Source organism: Prionailurus bengalensis, chromosome D3 (assembly GCF_016509475.1).
Source record: "Prionailurus bengalensis isolate Pbe53 chromosome D3, Fcat_Pben_1.1_paternal_pri, whole genome shotgun sequence".
NCBI classification, from domain to species: Eukaryota; Metazoa; Chordata; class Mammalia; order Carnivora; family Felidae; genus Prionailurus; species Prionailurus bengalensis.
The window spans coordinates 53,595,727-53,614,895 of record NC_057356.1 but is presented as its reverse complement, the minus strand read 5'-3'; the positions used below and the strand labels follow the sequence as shown (position 1 = coordinate 53,614,895).

Here is a 19,169-nt window from a genome sequence, read left to right as displayed (position 1 = left end):
GAGAGAGACAGAGCACGAGTGGGGAGGGGCAGAGAGAGAGGGAGACACAGAATCTGAAGCAGGCTCCAGGATCCAAACTGACAGCACAGAGCCTGATGCAGGGCTCAAATTCACAGACCGTGAGATCACGACCTGAGCCGAAGTCAGATGCCCAACCGACTGAGCCACCCAGGCACCCCGAAAAAATATTTTTAAAAATATTTTTTAAGGACATCCAAATTCCATCTGAAGAAAAGATTATGCTGCATTTATGCTTACTTAAATACATTTCTTTAAGTTTATTTATTTATTTTGAGAGTACGTGTGTGCGTGCACAAATGCACATGAGCAGGGGAGGAGGAGCAGAGAGAGAGGGAGAGTGAATCCCAAGCAGGCTCACAGGCTCCTTGCTACTAGCTTAGAGCCTGGTATGGGGCTCAGTCTCACGTACCGTGAGATCATGACCTGAGCCAAAATCAAGAGTTGGACGCTTAACCAACTGAGCCACCCAGGCGTCCTACTTAAATAAATTTAAAGAGGGCAAAACAATTTGGAATACAATAAAAGGTTGAAGAGAGAAAATTCCATAAGGAATTTTTATAACCATCGCTTTTAGCAAGAAAAGTTAATCCATGGTTATAGAGAAGACTTTATGAGAGAATGCATAAATCTGCACAAACCTCCCTAGACCCACCCATACAAACATTCATGCACTGGTGACATTTTTGGTAATTGCTTACTATTGTCAGTTAGTGTTCGAGATGAAATCGTGGCAGTGCCGAAGGTCCCTGCTCTCAGAGTTCTGGAAATGGGAGAGAGGCAATAAGCAGGTAAACAAATAGACCGGCAAATGATAAATGCTTCGAGAAGAAAACAGTTGACAATAAAAATTGAGTGGGGCAGAGAGAGCATTTAGATGGGTGGTCCCTGAGATGATACTTGAAGGCACCACTCTGAGGAAGATCTGGGAACGGTTTTCCAAGCTGAAAACAAAGAGTACAAAAGACAGGGACGACGTTGCTGAGGTATAGAAAGCCAGCATGCTTGAAAGGCAGGAGGTCCCAGGGAGAATACGTGGAGATATGGGAAAGGGGAGTAAAGGGTCAGGAGACAGACCATAAAGCCATAACTAAGGGTCATCGGAAGGCACTGGAGGGTTTTAAGAAGGAGGGTGATGCAATTTGACTTACATTATATAGATCACTTGGGGTCCCTGAAGAACAGATTACAGAGGTACAAGAGCCTCCTAAGAGTGAGGAACTTAGGTTTAAGTCATTGGAAGAGTAAGTTCAAGAGAAGGGGATGGCTTAGGCCAGCAAAGAGGCAATAGACAGTGTAAGCGGACAGATTTAGCATTTATTTTGGAAGTGAGGCAAAGGGACTTATGACATACCAAATGACAACAAATATATGCCCTATTATAATAAGTAAAATGAGTCAAACACAAAAGACTACTTATTGTAGGATCCCAAAACGTAGTTACAGAAAGCAGATGGGGTGGTTGGAGCCAGGGGTTTGGGAAGGGAGTTGTCTACAAACAAGGTGAAGGAGGGGGACGTGGGTGACTCAGTCAGCTAAGTATCCGACTTCAGCTCAAGTCATGATCTTACAGTTCATGAGTTCGAGCCCCATTGGGCTCTCTGCTACCATCTTGGAGTCCTTCAGATCCTCTGTCTTCTTCTCTCTGCCCCTCCCCTGCTTGCACTCTCTCTCTCTCTCAAAAATAAATAAAAATTTTAACAAAAATGTTTAAAAAAAAAGAATTTGAAGGAACTTTTTAGGGTAATGTAATTAACTGTACTAGGTCTTGTTTGTGGAGGTAGTTATAGGATTATAGATAACTACCAAAATCCATCAACTTGTACACTGTGTGAATTGTACTGTATCACCTCAATAAAACTGAAAAACAACACAACAAAACAAAAATGCCCCAGTGATGGCACGCCTGGGTGGCTCAGTCGGTTGGGCTTCTGACTTTGGCTTGGGTCATGATCTTGTGTTTCATGGGTTTGGGCCCCGCGTCGGACTCTCTGTTGACAGCTGGGAGCCTGGAGCCTGCTTCTGTGTCTCCCTCTCTCTGTCCCTCCCCTGTTCATGCTCTCTCTCTTTCTCAAAGAATAAATAAACATTAAAAAAAATTTTTTTAAATGCCCCAGGGACAATAGACTGGAAACAACATTGCATGAAGAAGACCAACGAAATACATACAGCTCAGAACCATTCAGAATCCTTTTTTAAAAAAAAATTTTTTTTTACATTGATTTATTTTTGAGAAACAGAGTGAGACAAAGCGTGAGCGGGGGAGGGGCAGAGAGAGAAGGAGACACAGAATCCGAAGCAGGTTCCAGGCTCTGAGCAAGCGGTCAGCACAGAGCCTGATGCAGGGCTAGAATTCACAAACTGTGAGATCATGACCTGAGCCGAAGTTGGACGCTCAACCGACTGAGCCACCCAGGCGCCCCAGAACCATTCAGAATCTTGCAGGCCTCCTTCCTACCCCACCCCAGGCACATAGTAGCTACTCAGTAAACTGAAATAACTAAATCACTTATGAGGAATGGATCAAAGGAGAATTTTCTGGGCAGGGCCCAACATTCCCATCAATAACACTGTTGTATCCTTCTGAAAGAACCCAAGGGATAGAAATGAACACAATAAGCGATTCCTATTTGTCTGCCCCCTCCCCACCTTCATAAGGTGGTTGAGAATGATCAATCATAAAAGACATAATCAGAATGAAGAGAAATTGGATGAAAGACAGAAGCTAAGGATAGAAGGCATTGTATTTTTTTTTAAAACTACTTCAATGTTTTCAAAAATTCTGAGTGAGGGGCGCCTGGGTGGCTCAGCCAGTTGAGCGTCCGACTTGGGCTCAGGTCATGATCTCGCAGTTCGTGAGTTCAAGCCCCACACAGGGCTCGCTGCTGTCAGCCTGTCAGTGCAGAGCCTGCTTGGGATCCTCTGTCCCCTTCTCTCTGACCCTCCCCATTTGCGCTCTCCTAAAAATAAATAAATATTTTTTAAAAATTCTGAGGGAGTTGCCATGGCTTTAAAATCAGATCTTACAGCTAAACCCAAATTTCTGACTTTTCGTGAAAAGCTAGTCTCCTCCAAGTCTGGACTCAATTCCCCTGTGGTCATGTGGGCTAATGCCCCCATCCTGTGGAGTACTCACCCTCCACATTCATTTACATCACTTGTTGTTTGCAGCTCCTGAAGAAATGAATTATGGATTCATTCATATGGAAATGACTCTAAGATCTCTGAAACCAGATGGAAACTTAAACACCCTGCTCCCAAGAGTTATTTTATTAACTCCTTGCTGTTTCCTGAAATTACGTGATTATCAATAAGACCCTTATAATGAAGAGGTCAGCAAAGCATTGTAGAAAAGTAAGGAAAGGCTTGCTGAGGACACCGGGTACAATTATGTACCCAATCTCAAGAGGTAAAACTGAACCCTATGTATAGTAAGGAGGGAAGAGATGCATTAAGGACTCCATGGGGTCTAAGGCTAAATAGGCAAAAGAAGTATCCAGACATCGTCCCAAATGGGACTCTGGAAGAGCCACTGGCAACATGAGGTAGATCTAACATTTTATTTCTGTTCTCAAGAAGCTGCCTCACTGTGGGCATGCCGATGGGAAGCTGAATGAAAATCTTGAGCGGGCTTGGTAAACTTGAAAATGTGAATAGAATAAGGGGAATTGCTATTGTTATTCAAGGTGATAAGAATCTTAGGCTAAAACATTCCAGTGTAGGGCAATAAACACGTACACACACCCACACACACCCCACTCCCTCTTCACCTACAAGCATCAGCCTGGACAGGCCTGAGTACAGCTATTCTTAGAGCATAAACCCTCCAGCCACCCACTGCCCCTAAGATTTCCTTTGATGTAATTTATGTATTCAATTAGGTTCCACTCAAAGTCCATCCCGGGAATGGTTCAGCTTCCAAAACCTGACTCTGCATATCTCTATACCACATTATGTGTTGATTTAAAATTTAATCCCCTAGGGGAGCCTGGGTGGCTTAGACGGTGAAGCAACTGACTTCTGATCAGGTTGTGATCTCACAGTTTGTGGGTTCAAGCCCCGCGTCGGGCTCTGTGCTTACTGCCTGGAGCCTGCTTTGGATTCTGCGTCTCCCTCTCTCTCGGCCCCTTCCCAACTTGTGCTCTGTCTCTCTCTCTCAAAAATAAATAAACATTAAAATATAAATAAATAAAATTTAACCCCCTAAAGAAAAATTCTATTTTTTTTAACTTAAAATCTTAGAGGGGTGCCTCTCTTTAACCTTCAAATGCTGTCCTCAACTTGCTGTATTTGACTGTCAATTAAATAGGGTTGGCTAAAGCCATGCTTCAAACTTTAACATGGCTATCAATCACCTAAACATCCTATTAAAACTGTTCCCAATTCAGTAGATGTGAGATGGGACCCAAGATTCTGCAATGCTCCTGGTCCACGGGCCCGCAGCCAAGTTCTGAGGAAAATCTTGGCATAAAACTCAATCTGCTACATTATTCAGGTTTTGTTTGTTAGAGAATACATAATTTAACAGATCACTAATATTTAATTTGCCTATGACAATACTAATGTTGCTAAGTAAACACAGAGCAGTCCAACCACCAGAGGAGGCATATTTCAGGCCAGCTTAATCACATCTTTCTGAAATTCTCAGTAATACAGGGACAGATGAGTAACCTCATAAAAATAATGGAGTTCAAAAACTATGATGGAACTGCTATCTGTTACTCAACTACATAGCATCCGTTGGCTGTCACTATAGAGTGGTTGTTCCTGCCTGAGGGACATTCACCAAAGTATTCAATCTGCATTTTATTTTAGACTCATTCATTAATTCAACTAATATTAAACATCTACTAAGTGCCAGACTTTTAAGGAACAGCAATGTAGGAAGTAGCATTCTTTTATTAGAGCAATGGCTCTCCAGAGTGTTTGGACCTTGATGGTACAAGAGATTCTAATCACCTGAATTTACGTGATGCTTAACCCAAGCACACGGGGAAGAGCAATCATTCTGTATACACTTGCTTTAACATCAGGGGTCTGGATGCTCATATTTAAACTTCCAAGTTTCATCTTGAAGTCAAATCACAGGTCAAATATGTCAATGATAATTGGCAATGAGTTAGGAACTTCCACAATATTCCACTTCTTCAATTCACCTGCATCTGCGCCCATTTAATGCTCTACATCCTGTGAAATGAATAAACTGTCCATTCTCCTAGCTAAGGCCAATCCTCCCTCCACTCCCCAATCCGGGCTTGTAAATTCCAGCACCTTCCTCCCACTCCAGGGCATTGCTTCTGAAATTCTCTCCTCTCCCATGAATGAGTTTCCCCCTCACTATTGATTCATTTCCATAACCATGTGGCATACACCATTTTTCTTCTCTTATAAGAAAACTCTCTTGATCCCACTTCTCCTTCCTGTTATTGTCCCAATTTCTCTCTTTCGCTTTGCCTCCCAACTACATCAAAGGAATTCCTATGCTTCTTTCCTCTAGCGCCTATGATCGATCACCAAACCACTCTAATTAGGCTTTGGCACCTACCATTCCACTGAAACTGCTCTTCTCAAGGTCACCAATAGCCTCCACATTACTAAATCCAGTGATCAATTCTCAATCTTCATCCACCAGACCTTCAAGCATCACTAGATTCAATGGATCCCTCTTCCCTCCAAAGTACTTCTTGCACTCACTTGGCCTCCAGGACACCAGATGGTTTCCTTCCTACCCCTATGGCTACTTCTTTTATAAGTTCTCTCTCTCTTTCTCTCTCTCTCTCTTTTAATGTTTATGTATTTATTTTGAGAGAGAGAGAGAGAGAGAGAGAGAGAGAGAGAGCACATGCACAAGCAAGGAAGGGGCAGAGAGGGAAGGAGAAAGAGAATCCCAAGCAGGCTCCTCCCTGCCAGTGCAGAGCTCAACGTGGGGCTCAATCCCATGAACCATGCGCTCGTGACCTGAGCTGAGACCAACAGTTGGATGCTTAACCGACTGAGCCACCTATGTGCCCCTGATTTTCAGGTTTTCATGTCTCAGCTTCCAAATGTTGGTACGTACCACTGCTCAGTCCTTGGACCTCTATTCTTTTCTGACTACACTTACTCCTCAATAAATTCATCCAGTCCCATGGATTTATATCAAGGATATGTTTATGATTCCCAGTTTCATTTATCTACAGCTCAGATCTTCCTCTGAACTCTAGACTCACATATCCAATCGCCTATGCAACATCCCTTGGTTGTCCCAAACTTGGCCTGTCAGTTATGGAACGCCTGACCTGACTTTGTTCCTCATTCCACCTTCCCAGTCTTTCCTATCTCAATTAGGGCAACCCCAACCTTGGCTCAAGCCAAGCACTTTACACTCAGCCTTGACTCCTCACTTCCTCCCACACTCCACATTGAATCCATCTTGTTAGCTATACCTTCATACTGATCTAAAATTCTACCATTCACCACCTCCACTGTTCCCTTGCTGGTTGGTCCTGGTCTCTTTGCTGGATTATTACAGTGGCCTCCTAACTCACTCTCCTGGTCCTGCTCTTCCCACTGCAGTCCATTCTCAACACAGCAGCCAGAGTCATCCTTTTAAATCAGCTCATGGGGGCGCCTGGGTGGCGCAGTCGGTTAAGCGTCCGACTTCAGCCAGGTCACGATCTCGCGGTCCGTGAGTTCGAGCCCCGCGTCAGGCTCTGGGCTGATGGCTCAGAGCCTGGAGCCTGTTTCCGATTCTGTGTCTCCCTCTCTCTCTGCCCCTCCCCCGTTCATGCTCTGTCTCTCTCTGTCCCAAAAATAAATAAACGTTGAAAAAAAAAAATTTAAATCAGCTCATGCCATGACTCTGTTCAAAATCCTCATTTAGGGGCGCTTGGGTGGCTCAATCGGTTGAGCATCAAACTTTAGCTCAGGTCTTGATCTCATGGTTCAGGAGTTCAAGCCCGGCATTGGGCTGTCTGCTGTTGGCGCGGAGCCTGCTTTGGATCCTCTGTCCCCCCTTTTCTCTCTGCACCTCCCCTGTTTGCACTCTCTCTTTCTCAAAAATAAGTAAACATTTAAGAAATAAAATAAAATAAATGTCCCACACCCCATGCAACTGCCCCTTACATTTTTCTCGAGCTGAACTACCTTCCTCACCTTCTAACTTCCTCCAAAAAAAGGTTGTTGAGACCCTGTTTATTAATAGTTCATGCTGAATTAAGTATAGAAATTGAGAGAAGTATTTTCAGAAGCTTGTATAGAAATCTGACAGAGTAATTTTATGTCTGTTGAGTATATTTAATAACTTTTAAAATGAGGGCTTGTGTTTTCTGTATCTTTGGTATTTTTAAATTTCAGTTTCCCATAATATGTTTTTTATTTTATAAAAGTATTGGTCAGTGATGGGCTGAAAAACACAACAAAACAAACAAAACCTCAGTGGTTCTTTACAGCAGATAATTTGAGAAGCACTGCTCTAAATATCTTTAAAATTACATCTCTCCCACATACTTCCCATCCCATTCCCTCGTCTATTTTTTTTTATCCTTAACACCTATCTCTATATGACAAGGGATATACTTAAAAAAAATTTTTTTTAATGCTTTTATTTATTTTTGAGAGAGACAGAGACAGAGCACAAGTAAGGGTAGCGGGCAGAGAGAGAGAGGGAGACCACAGAATCCGAAGCAGGCTCCAGGCTCTGAGCTGTCAGCACAGAGCCTGATGTGGGGCTCGAACCCACGAGCTGAGCTGTGAGATCATGACCTGAGCGGAAGAAGTCGGACACTTAACCAACTGAGCCACCCAGGCACCCCTCAACCTCTTGATTCTTTTAGATAACTCCCTTAGAGCTCCGGCTCTGACCCTTCCCCAAACCCATTGTCCCAGTGCCTTTGGGATATTTCTATTTGGAAATTTCCCTCTCAGACCACTGTACGCTCAACAAGCCCCATCACCTGTTCATTAACAACCTCCTGAGCTGAACTCTGTCCCCTTTTATCTGTTACTTGCTAAGGAGTTGCCTTCCACCCCTTTCTCCCCCCTTTATCATATCCAACTGGTCAACAAATTTCCTTGAATACTTACTTTAAATATAAATCAGACTCCCTTTCAGTTTCCTTTATACAGCTTCAACTTATCTGCCCCCCCCCCTACCCCCTCCCCCTCACCCACTGATAGTAGAAGATAAAGTAGAGGTAGGAAACCTTTCCCCCAACATATGTTTTAACAACTGATACAGAGATATGAATAGAGTCAATTTGAAATGACAGAGCATTAAAATAGAACTTCTTAAATTCAAGGCCACCAAAGGAAAAAGAACTAAGCTAAAAGAAAGGCTATCTGGGACATCTTGAAAATGTCATAGATCAATCTTTTATGGCCCGGTTTTATTCTAAAAGAAATATAAAGATAAGAAATAATACTGTTCGTGGGTTCTTGCTTTGTGGAATGACTTTAAAGGAAATAGAAATCCTGTATTGAGGCCTTATGATGAGCTACTTTTACATTTCTTAAAAATTCATAAAAATTCCATTATTCACCCTATTTTACAAATGAAGAAACAGTCTAAGAGATTCAGCAACGTGGTGGTCAGACTGCTGGTCAGTGGCAGGGCTGAATTTCAAATCAAGCCCACTGTTTCTACTGCATCACAATACGATTTATAAAGTGCTATGTACATATTCATTCAATGTATTTTTGCCATTATTAATATCTTGCTTGACTTGAAATAGGTTTATTTTATTTTACTCATTATTATTATTTTTTTTTAAGTAGGCTTCCACACCCAGCACGGAGCCCCATGTGGGGCTTGAACTCACACCCTGAGATCAAGACCTGAGCTGAAATCAAGAGTGGCACCCTTAAAGGACTGAGCCATCCAGGAGCCTTCTATGAAATCAGTTTATAAACAGAAATCAGCATACACAAACAAGTTCAAAAAGTTTGGAAATTAGCTTCCATATGGGATAATACAGACAGGTTTCATCTGCATTTCTTCATTTTCCAATCAAAGGTCAATGGAAGAGAGTAATTCATTTCAGAAATACAAATGGTGTTAACAGCACTCACAGTCTCCAGTGCAGAAGGAATTGGAGTTAACATTTAGAAAGTGGAAGGGGCCCAAGTAAATTTGCCAAAGGGAGGAATATGGAAATTCTGCCCACAGCCAGAACAATGGACATAGATTTGTCAAAACAAAGAACAGTAAAAGTGAGGGAAGGCCATTCCTCCAGCCCTTGTGCTACTTCATGACTATTTTTCCAGTTGCTGGTTTCCTATTCAAACTCTAACAAAGAAAAAGATTAAACAAAAGATTTAACTTTTTACACCTATGTATTATCCTTTAGCAGAACCAAAACCCTGCGAACAGTAAGTTATAGTATTCAAACTCCAAAAGGAGCAGGGCGGGGGGGGGGGGGGGGTGGATAGAAAACTATCCCCAATCAGATAACAATCTCCAATACCAAAGTCACCCAATTCAATTCAGTTCTACAAAAGACACCTTCAAGACTTGACACCCACTGTGTATCTTTGGGGCAACTTTAAAGTTTTAATGCTCATTCAGGCTAAATTTAAATGTAGTTACCACAAGGTTATTACTGCCCTGAGCTAATCAATATATTATACCGTCACACAACAATATCTTGGCTTCCATCTTGGCCTTGGGGTTTATGTCAATGAACTATATCTGGACAGCTGAGAAACAACATCAGTAATCAGACAGGAGGTCAATTAGACTTGAGTTTAAAGTACAAAGCTGAAACAACAGGCCCTGAAAATGCAGCCACAAAATAATGCCCAGGGCACTCTTTATTTAAAACACTGTGTGGGCTGCATTTTTCTTCCTTGGCTCACTACTGGGCTTTTCAGTGGTGAAAACTGCTTCTCAGTTACTGGTCTATAGGTGTCAAGGACCACCTCAGTCCTTTTAAAAACATTTTGTGCACGTGCATTTATAATATGGTAACTTTTTTCCTGGTAAGCCAAAAACACTTAACTAGCCATTGCGGTATTATTGCCTTGGAGCTTCATCAAACTTTAAACGGCCGGCCAAAGACATTAAGCGGGCTTCCGCTCTCTCTGCAACCACCCCCCATCCCCGCACCCCGACCCCAACAGGCACACACTCGGCCACACACCCAGGCAGCCACGGAAAGCAAGCTTCTATGTAAACAGAGTGAACGAATCCACAGATCCAACTCCTATTACTACTCAAGCACACGTTTTACATAGGGATTTTGTTTTTAAACTCTTCTTAGAAACTAACAGCAAGTTTTAGTTCCATGGTACCTGGTTTTTAAGACAGTTATTTTTATCTATACTTTCCGGCCATTTAGGGAAGCGCTGCGTAAGGGAGGGTAGTCTGCAAGCTCCCGTCACTTTGTGGCTGGGTTTTTAAACGGCTACACTCCAGGGCTCCGTGCTAACGTTCAAATCCCAGCCCCGCCCTGACAGGTACTTAAACTGTTAGGACTACAGAGTCACTTGGGCGTTCCAGTTTGGGTTGATCTTTCAGGGGCCTGAATGTCCGTGTTAGGAAAGGGAGGTGGGGGTGGAAGGACAGTTTGCTCAGATCTTTGTTTGCTCAAGAGGCTAGCCTCAGTGGGCGTTCTAGAACACGTGCACAAGCCAGCAAAACAAAACCGACCTGGGTTCTGCGGGGAGGGCGAGGGGGAAGCACGGCCCGATTAACTGAGTTCAGCGGGAGAAATGCTCTGCAGGAGCCCACTGCCTTGTGCCGAAGCGGGTGCTGGCTCTCCAGCCAACAGCACTTTCCCCACTCGGCAAGCCCCGGCTCCCGGCGGGTCCCGCTCCTGGGATCCCCATCCCTGGGGCTCTGCACCTGGGCTCCGGGAACAAGCAGCTGGGGTGATGGGGGAAGGCGCTGCAGAGGACGCTTGTTAATGTTTTCGCCTCCTGAAATCCTGTGTCACCTTCCGACTGGTCATTTTTCCCGCGGCCCGCACTCGATGGGTCCAGGTGTCTCCCTGCGGTAGCTTCATTCGAGCGCTGGCTCCTGAAATCCCCCATGCCTTACCCCAACCTCTCCCTCCCCAGGGTGGGCGCGCGAGCCGAGCTCCCCCGGCACTTACACGTGGCCACAGCGGGTCCGGACGGGCTGGTGCAACACCTCGAGGCACACGGAGCAGTCGAAGGACGTGACGGGCAGCTCCGGGTCCCCCCTGCGCTCCAGGGCCCGCGGGGCGGCCGAGGCGGCGGCGGATTTGCCGCTATCGCTGCTAAGCACGGAGCCCATGGCTGCGTCTCTCGCCCAGGCAGCTGCCAAGAGTTCAGTGCCTGCTGCCGGGTTGTTTTGTTGTCCTGCGGTAGAGGAAGGAAGTCCCGGCCCAGCTGTGCTCGCCGCCTCCCAGCGCGCCCAGCTACGGCAGCTTAGCAGCAGCCTCAGCCACGGCGCCCAACCTTCGTCTAGGGCAGAAGAGTGTGCGCGGCCGCGCCTGTAACTGGCTTTCGAGCGCAGCCTTAGCGGAGACGGGGAGGCGGAGGCGGCAGCCGCACCGTGCACGCTGCGACATCTCGTGCTCCTGGGAGAACTGAAACCTGAAACCTCAACTGCAGAGCTGAGGACCTGCGCTTCAGTGAGCCTTCCAGGCTATTGCACACAGCCTCCTTACCCAGTCTTGCAAGTTACAGAGAGTGCGGGCCTGGTCATGCTTTATGGGAACCAGACCCCACACGTAAGGTGCTGGTCCTATCTGCCCTGCACTGTGGGAATCACCATAGGCTACAAAGACGAAATTTGATCGAGTGTCGCCAGGACTTCAGTCATCTAATCAATACTCCACTAATGGAGAGGTAGTATGGGGCGGTGAAAGGGTTCTGGAAACCCGGATTCGAATTTCAACTGTAAGACAAGGATTCTAGTGCTAAATTCTACGACCCGGGTTTCCTTGGCTCAGGGTCTCCTGCTATTGTTGGTACTCTTCGCCCCATCCTCTTTTAGACATGACCAAATATATCATTTATTAAGTCACACATTTAATAAGACTTCTTTAGTGCCCACTGTAGCCAGACTTCGTTCTGGTGATGGTGACACAGTTCCCGACAAGGAGACAAAATGCCAGTTTTCACAGAACTTACTTAAAAAAAACAAAACCGAAAACATTTATTTTGAGATAATCAGATTCACATGCTTATCATCTATACATAACACATGGTAATATATAATACACACATATATCATGCAGTAATACATGTAATACATATTAATCCTATAAACCTTACCCAGTTTCCCCCAGACTTTAATTTTAATGAGAAGATATAATCAACAAATGAATGAACAAGATCATTTCAGATGATAAGAGCCATGAATAGGGTAAAACAGGACTGAGGATGGGGATGGGGAGGATAAGAAGGTCAGAGAAGACTATTTGAATGAGGCAAAAAAGTCATTTGAGCAATCATGAATAATGAAAGGGGGTCAGCCATTCAAAGATGTAGGAAGAAGCTTGCTAAGCACTGAGACCAGTGAGTGAGAAAGCAACAAAGAGCAGAAAGAAGCCCGTGGAGCCAGAACACAGGGGGACATTGGGGTAGATGGGATGTAAGATAGGAGAAGAGTCTGATCATACATACTCAATCTCATAAGCCAAGACCAAGAGTCTGGATTATATTTCAAAACTGTGATTTCATTTACCATGACTGCCTTATGATTTCAAAAAGACAAGAACAAAATAAAAATGGAAGCAGAGAAACCAGTTGGAGACTACTGAATTAATCCAGGTGAGGATGATGGTGGCTGAAACCAATGAGTTATCTGGGTTGAAGGTGAGAGATGGACAGACTTGGGATACATTTAAGAGAAAGACCTAAAGTGGCTTGCTAATGAATTGGATATAGAGGTAAAGGAAAGATAGCCATCCTTATCTTTAAAAGAAAAACAAAACCCTCCCTTGATTCCACTTGTCCCTCAGCTCCTGCCCTATATCCTCTTAAAGGCCAAATTTCTTGACCTGCTTCTTCACCATCTGTGTCTCCATTTCTGAATTTTCCTCTCTTTATCCAGTCCAAACTGGGTTCTGAACTGAACCACTCCACTTTGATCTGTCTAAAAGTTGCTTCTTCACCAGTCACCTGTGGCCTTCATGTGGCTAAATCCAACAGAATCTTTTCAGTCTTTTTCTTCCTTGACTTCTCAACTGCATTTGTAGGTGTTGAGCATGCCTTCTTTCTCGAGCACGCCTTCTTTGTAGAAACTCTTTGACTTTCCCTTTTTCTTTCTGACTGTTCTTCTCAGTCTCCTTCACTGGCTTCTTCTTTTCCCTGGAAAAACTAAGTGCTGGAGGCCCTAGGATTCTGTTGTAGGGCCTTTTCTCATTCCTCACCCTCTCCCTAAGAATCTCAAAGATCACATAGATTCTGTTACCATCTGGGTTCCAAAGACTCGTAAGTCTTTATCTCTATTCTGAGCCACTCAGATGTCCAACTGCTTACTTGACGTAACCACCTTGTGGCTTCAGGCACCTTCAGCTCAACATGTCCAATAATGAACTCATTATAGTAATCTCCCACCTGTTCTACTTCCAGTTGTTTATCCCTGTCTTAGTAAATGGCACTACAATCTAGCTGGTTGCTCAATCCAGATGCCTGGGAGCCATCTTGATTTCTTCCTCTTCCTCATTCACATCGAATCAATCACAATCCCAATTCACAATTCTGCCTCCAATGTATCTCTCAGTATCTCTTGAACAGGTTCATTTTTCTCTATTCCCATGGCAACCACATGTTTTAAATCATTGCATTCTCTTGTGTTACCTGTTGCAATAGTTTGTATCTCCTACACTTGCCTCCACTATTACCACTGTTCAATCTATTATCCACATTGCAACAAAAGTGATCTCTTGAAAAGCAAAATTCACCACATGCTTAAAAGCATTTAATGGCTCTCCATAACCCTTAGAATTAAATTCCAGATCTTTAATATGATCTACAAAGCCCTGTGTGATCTTCCTCTTTCATTAAATATAATCAGTTAAGATGCCTTCAGTGGTCGGGATATTCAACTAAAATTGCATTAATCAATAAGGATATTTATTATCTAATAAGATAAATTAGTCCAGAGGTGAGCACTTCCAGAGTTGGCTCAGTAGTTCAGTGATGTCTTCAAGTGTCCAGCCTCTTGCCATCCCAGTGTCTTTCTCAGGGCAGAAAGATGGCGAGAACAGCTCCAACAATCACGTCTACACAAAACACTCTCCAAAACCAGAAAGGAAAGATGGGAATTCAAAATAATTATTTTTGGCCCCATCTGCTATCACTCTCTCCCTTATTTTCCATGGTCCTAAATTTCTCTATTTCTTTCAATTCCTTGAGTAACTAAGTTTTCTCTAACCTCAGGACCTCTACACATGCTTTTTTGGCTCTGCCTAAACGCTTCCTGCCACCACTCTCAACTTCTTCCAACTCAAAGTTCAGGTCTTAGTTTGGTGATTTTCTACACCGCGTCCATCTCCTACTATCTCCTTGATTTTCTCATAGTCTGCTGCATTTGCCTTCCTATTAATCTTGCTTGTGACTACTTCAAGAGTTAGAGATAGTGCATGTAAAGTACCTGACATGTAGGGAGTGGCACATATATTTATATTTATATATGTAACTCAATACTAATCTCATAGGTAGACATTATTGTTCCCATTTTATAGGCTCAGAGAATTTAACTTAGCAAAGGCTACATAATGCAAATAAGTGGCAAAACAGTGTTTTTATTCTAGATCTTTTGTTTTAAAAATCTATGTGCTCTTTACTAAGGGACTTGTGTAAAAATAAGAAGCACTTAGAATCTTAGAAAAAGAATAAGACAAAATTAAGGAATGTAAAGCAGAAAAATGGAATAGGGAAGGCTAGGTAAAATGAAGTATCTAATATCATTTATAAGGTTCCTAATAAATTTATAAAGGTGACAATGACGACAACGACGATGGTGATGATGATGGTGTCAGCCAGAGAATAAATTTACCATTCAGATTCTAGGTCCTGGCTAGCATCAGAAGTATAAATTAGTATAAAGGAAACTTAAAAGCCTTATAATCATCATCTCTGATATCACATGGACTGGGAAGAAAGACTTTTACTATATGACCTTTTGCACATTTTGACATTTGTACTGTGGATATCCATTGCAATAGATAAAAATTAGAACTTTTACATACAAATGTCCTTTAACTCAGCAGTTCTACTCCTTGAACCAATATGTGGACAAACATGTGCACAAGGAGGCACAACAGGAATGTTCTTTGTAGCATTGTCTATAATACCAAAACCTTGCGACCAACAAAATTTCTATTCGCACAGGAATGATTACATATATTATAGTCCATACATACTGTGGAGGGCAATGCAATAGTTAAAAAAGAACAAGTAATGGTCTTTTGTTATAGCACTTAACTACCTATCAGATATTAGTCTAAGTACTTTATACGTGTTCACTAGTTTAATCCTCATATTAACCCTAGGACATAGGTAACTAATATCATCCTTGCTTCCAAGAAAGAGAGGTACAGATGGCTTAAAAACTTACCTTAGATCACATTTATGGTAAAAAACAGAGTTCAGAGTCCAACCCAGGAAATCTGGTTCCTATTTATTTATTTATTTATTTATGAGAGTAAGAGAGAGAGAGCACAAGTCGGGGAGGAGCAGAGAGAGAGAGAGGAAGGCACAGAATCTGAAGCAGGCTCCAGGCTCTGAGATGTCAGCACAGAGCCTGAAGCAGGGCTCAAACCCATGAACTGTGAGATCATGACCTGAGCCGAAGTCGGACACTCAACCAATTGGGCCATCCAGGTACCCCTCAAGAAATCTGGTTCTTAATGTCTATGAACTTCATCCAATACTGGTCGTTCTCTACTGTGGATAACATGGAGGTATCTCTAAGACACTGTTGCCTAAAAAAGCATGCTATGGAAGAAAGGGATGTTATTAAATAAAACAAAACTCAACATAAGGTACGCTTCTCATGGAGAATAGCATTATGTTTCTCACTGAAGGATAGCAGTACAGTCCATTTTCAAGATCCTAGCTGTTTCTCTTGCTCACTGAGTAACCTTGGCAAGTTACTTCTTTGGTCTTAGTTTCCTCATTTGAAAAACACAGATAACATGTACTTGTAGAATTGCGAGAGACTGACTGCAATAACATTGAAACGCTTGCTCACTGTCTGGCAGGTAGTGTTAGTTCTCTCTCTGACATCATTCATTTCCCATTCAGGAAGAGCCTACTATGTGTCCAGGTCTGCACCAGACACGGGGGTGGGGGTGGGGGTGGGGGTGGGCGCAACTGGGAGCAAGACCCAGTGAAGTGGACAGCTGTTGTTTTTGTTCCGCCAAGCATCTCCACTTCTTCCCTAATGACACCAGACACTCTTCATTTAGAGGAATTTTCTTTTCATCATCCCACAAGACTTCATGGGGCTGCCTATCATAGGCTCTGCCTTTTACCTGTCATGGGCCTCCCTTGGCATGGGTAGAAGTTCCTGTTGCTGTGGTCTGCAGCTTCTCTGGTGTCTGTCCTTCCTAAGCTGATGCACTTCCTTTTTTATCTTCTAACTATGTAGCATCTTACCAGTACTTCCTTTTTCTTCTTGATTAATTTCCTCAAAGTTGAGTTTTGTTGCTTGCAACCAAACTGACTGATGTTTTTGTCCTGTGTCCTCAAGGACTTTCATGACCTAGTAGGTAAGATGGACAAGAAAAGTGGCATTGCATTTATCACTTGATATAAGACCCATGTGTAGACAGAGAAACAGCAATGGTGCTAACTTATCCCAGGGGGATATAATGAAGAGGAGAGGAAACAAAGAACATTCCAGATAGAAGGAAACTGGAGTGAAGGAAAGAAAGGCAGAGCATACTAAAAAGAAGGGACCTGGTGAGTATAGAAAAGAAGAAAGTTTGGAGTATCTACAAACAGTTCCTTGGTGGTTGGAGTTTTCAGCACAGGGTGGGTGATGGGGAGAGAAAAAACTGGAGACTTGGGCAGAGACTGTATGTATGAAAGATGTATTGGCAGGTTAAAGATCTTCAGCTTGCTTTGTGACATTGTGGAGCCAATTAAGAGTTTAGGTAGAAGAATGACATGGCGAAATCTGCAATTTTGACAAGTCACTCTATGTCAAGAGTCGTCTAACTTTATCTAGCATCAGAATCACCTGAATAGCTTGTTAAAATGGTCCCATTCCAAGATATTTGAATTTATGGCCCAGGGTGAGCTACAGAAGTTACATTTTTTTTTTTAAAGTAGTCTCCACGCCCAATGTGGGGCTGGAACTCACAACTCCCAGATCAAGAATTGCATGCTCTACCATCTGAGCCAGCCAGGCACCCCAGAAGCTGCATTTTTAACATTTGCCCAGCTGGTTCTGATGCAAGGTTCAATGGGCCATTCTTTGAGAAATAGGATTGTATACGATGGGCAAGCAGCAGACCCTTCCAGTTACTTTGACAACAGCAGGGATGTCAGGTGGGAAGAGACTTACATTCATTCCTAATGTAATCCGTCCATGACCATGAGCCTGCCTCCTCAACAATGGCAACACTACACTGGTTAATATCCTGGCACTGAAACATACATGCTTCTGAATTTATAAAGAGAATTAAAAAACTTCCTATCCATTAACCAGTGGAACATAATAAAGATCCCTAGTGTTCTACAGAAATCTAAATATCCCAGAAATGATCTTGAATAGTGTTCAGCACACCTCCACCATCTGAAGTGTTGTTTGATAATAAAATGAAGGACTATTCTCTTCTTAAAGGGAGAAGGACATCATCACAAATGAAGCTCTATTGAATGAAAGACCCAGGAGATTGACCAGTCAAGGACCTGGATCTTTGGCCTTGGTTTCAGCAGAACTGGTTTTTACAATCTGAATATTGTCCTCAGTTTCCCTGGTAGCCAATCTCGCTCCCAGATGTTGCTAGGTTTCCCAGGTAGCATGTTGGGGGCAGCTATTCCCATGCCACCCTGACAGTTGCACTTTACTGCAGTTGTGAACAGTCGCACTACGGCATATACTCAAAGCATGTGTTTACTCCAGGAATAGCTCAGTAAATACTTCTGTATTCTGTAACTTTTAGCCGGTAGCACAACTCCGTAATGATTGAACCAAATCCACATTCGGGTGTTTTACTTCAATGACGGTGAAGTCATGGCATGTTTAGAAGGGGAAAGGGTCACAGGAAGCATCTGACCTAATCCTCTCATTTTGCAGATAAGGAAGCATTCCCAACAAGGTGAAAGCGTTTGCATTTCACCCTTCACCATTTCAAATGGATACATTCGAATGAAAAATTAAGTCCCTATAGTACTTGGGAAGAACTGGCATATGTATAAGAGATGTAATCTATTTGGGGAAATACGATCACAAATGGTGAAAAGGTAAGTAATGATAAATGATGTAAATAATAGTTTATTTTTTATTACAGTTTTTTAAATCTCTACACCCAGTGTATTTGTTTACAAATATACAATCTTTTTGTGATTTTGCCCGACACCAACAATGATATAAATAGTTTGCCATTGGACATACATATCGGTATATACTGAGTATATGTAAATATGTTCCCATTATGGAAGGCCTCTTTAACCTAGCAGATAATAATTAAAGGAACAACAGATACTGTTTTGATTCATTACTATGGATCATGCACAATGTTTATTGCTGTATACACACACACACAAACACATATATATGTATATAGACATATATGTATGTGTCAGTGTTGTAACAATTAGACCATTTATATATACATATGTATACATGCACATTTCTATATATATGTGTGTATATAGTTTAATGTTTATGACAACACTTCTTTCTCATCCCCTTTGCAAAATTTAAGCTCAGAGAGAAACTGGCCCAAAGCCAAACAATCTCTGTATAGTAGAGCCAGAGTTTGAAACCGTATTGTTTCAGCCTCCTAAAGGTCTATACTTCTGACACTATACAAACATTGGTCTACAGCACCAATTTTTTCCATCCTACCATCAGATATAGAGGTAGGACTGAGTCTGTTCTGTTTTTGCTGCTTGTTCTTTTTAATGTGTTAGAAGTTTAACTTCTAAATCCAGAAAATAACATAGGAATTGGTGAAAACAGGCAGACTTGATTTTTTTAAGGCACAATATAGGTAACGTAAAGTATCTTAAAATATTAA

The 19,169-nt window shown here is 42.7% G+C and overlaps 1 protein-coding gene across 1 annotated transcript in view; it reads right to left on the bottom strand.

Annotated features, from left to right (window-relative positions):
• RNF125 (ring finger protein 125) overlaps window positions 1-15,586 on the bottom strand; it is a 43,715-nt gene extending 28,129 nt beyond the window's left edge. Inside the window, exon 1 of the mRNA XM_043558544.1 lies at window positions 11,091-15,586. Within this exon, the coding sequence (XP_043414479.1) occupies window positions 11,091-11,254 (164 nt within the window). The 5' untranslated portion in view covers window positions 11,255-15,586. The remainder of the gene's footprint in view (window positions 1-11,090) is intronic.
• Between the last annotated feature and the right edge of the window lie 3,583 nt (window positions 15,587-19,169).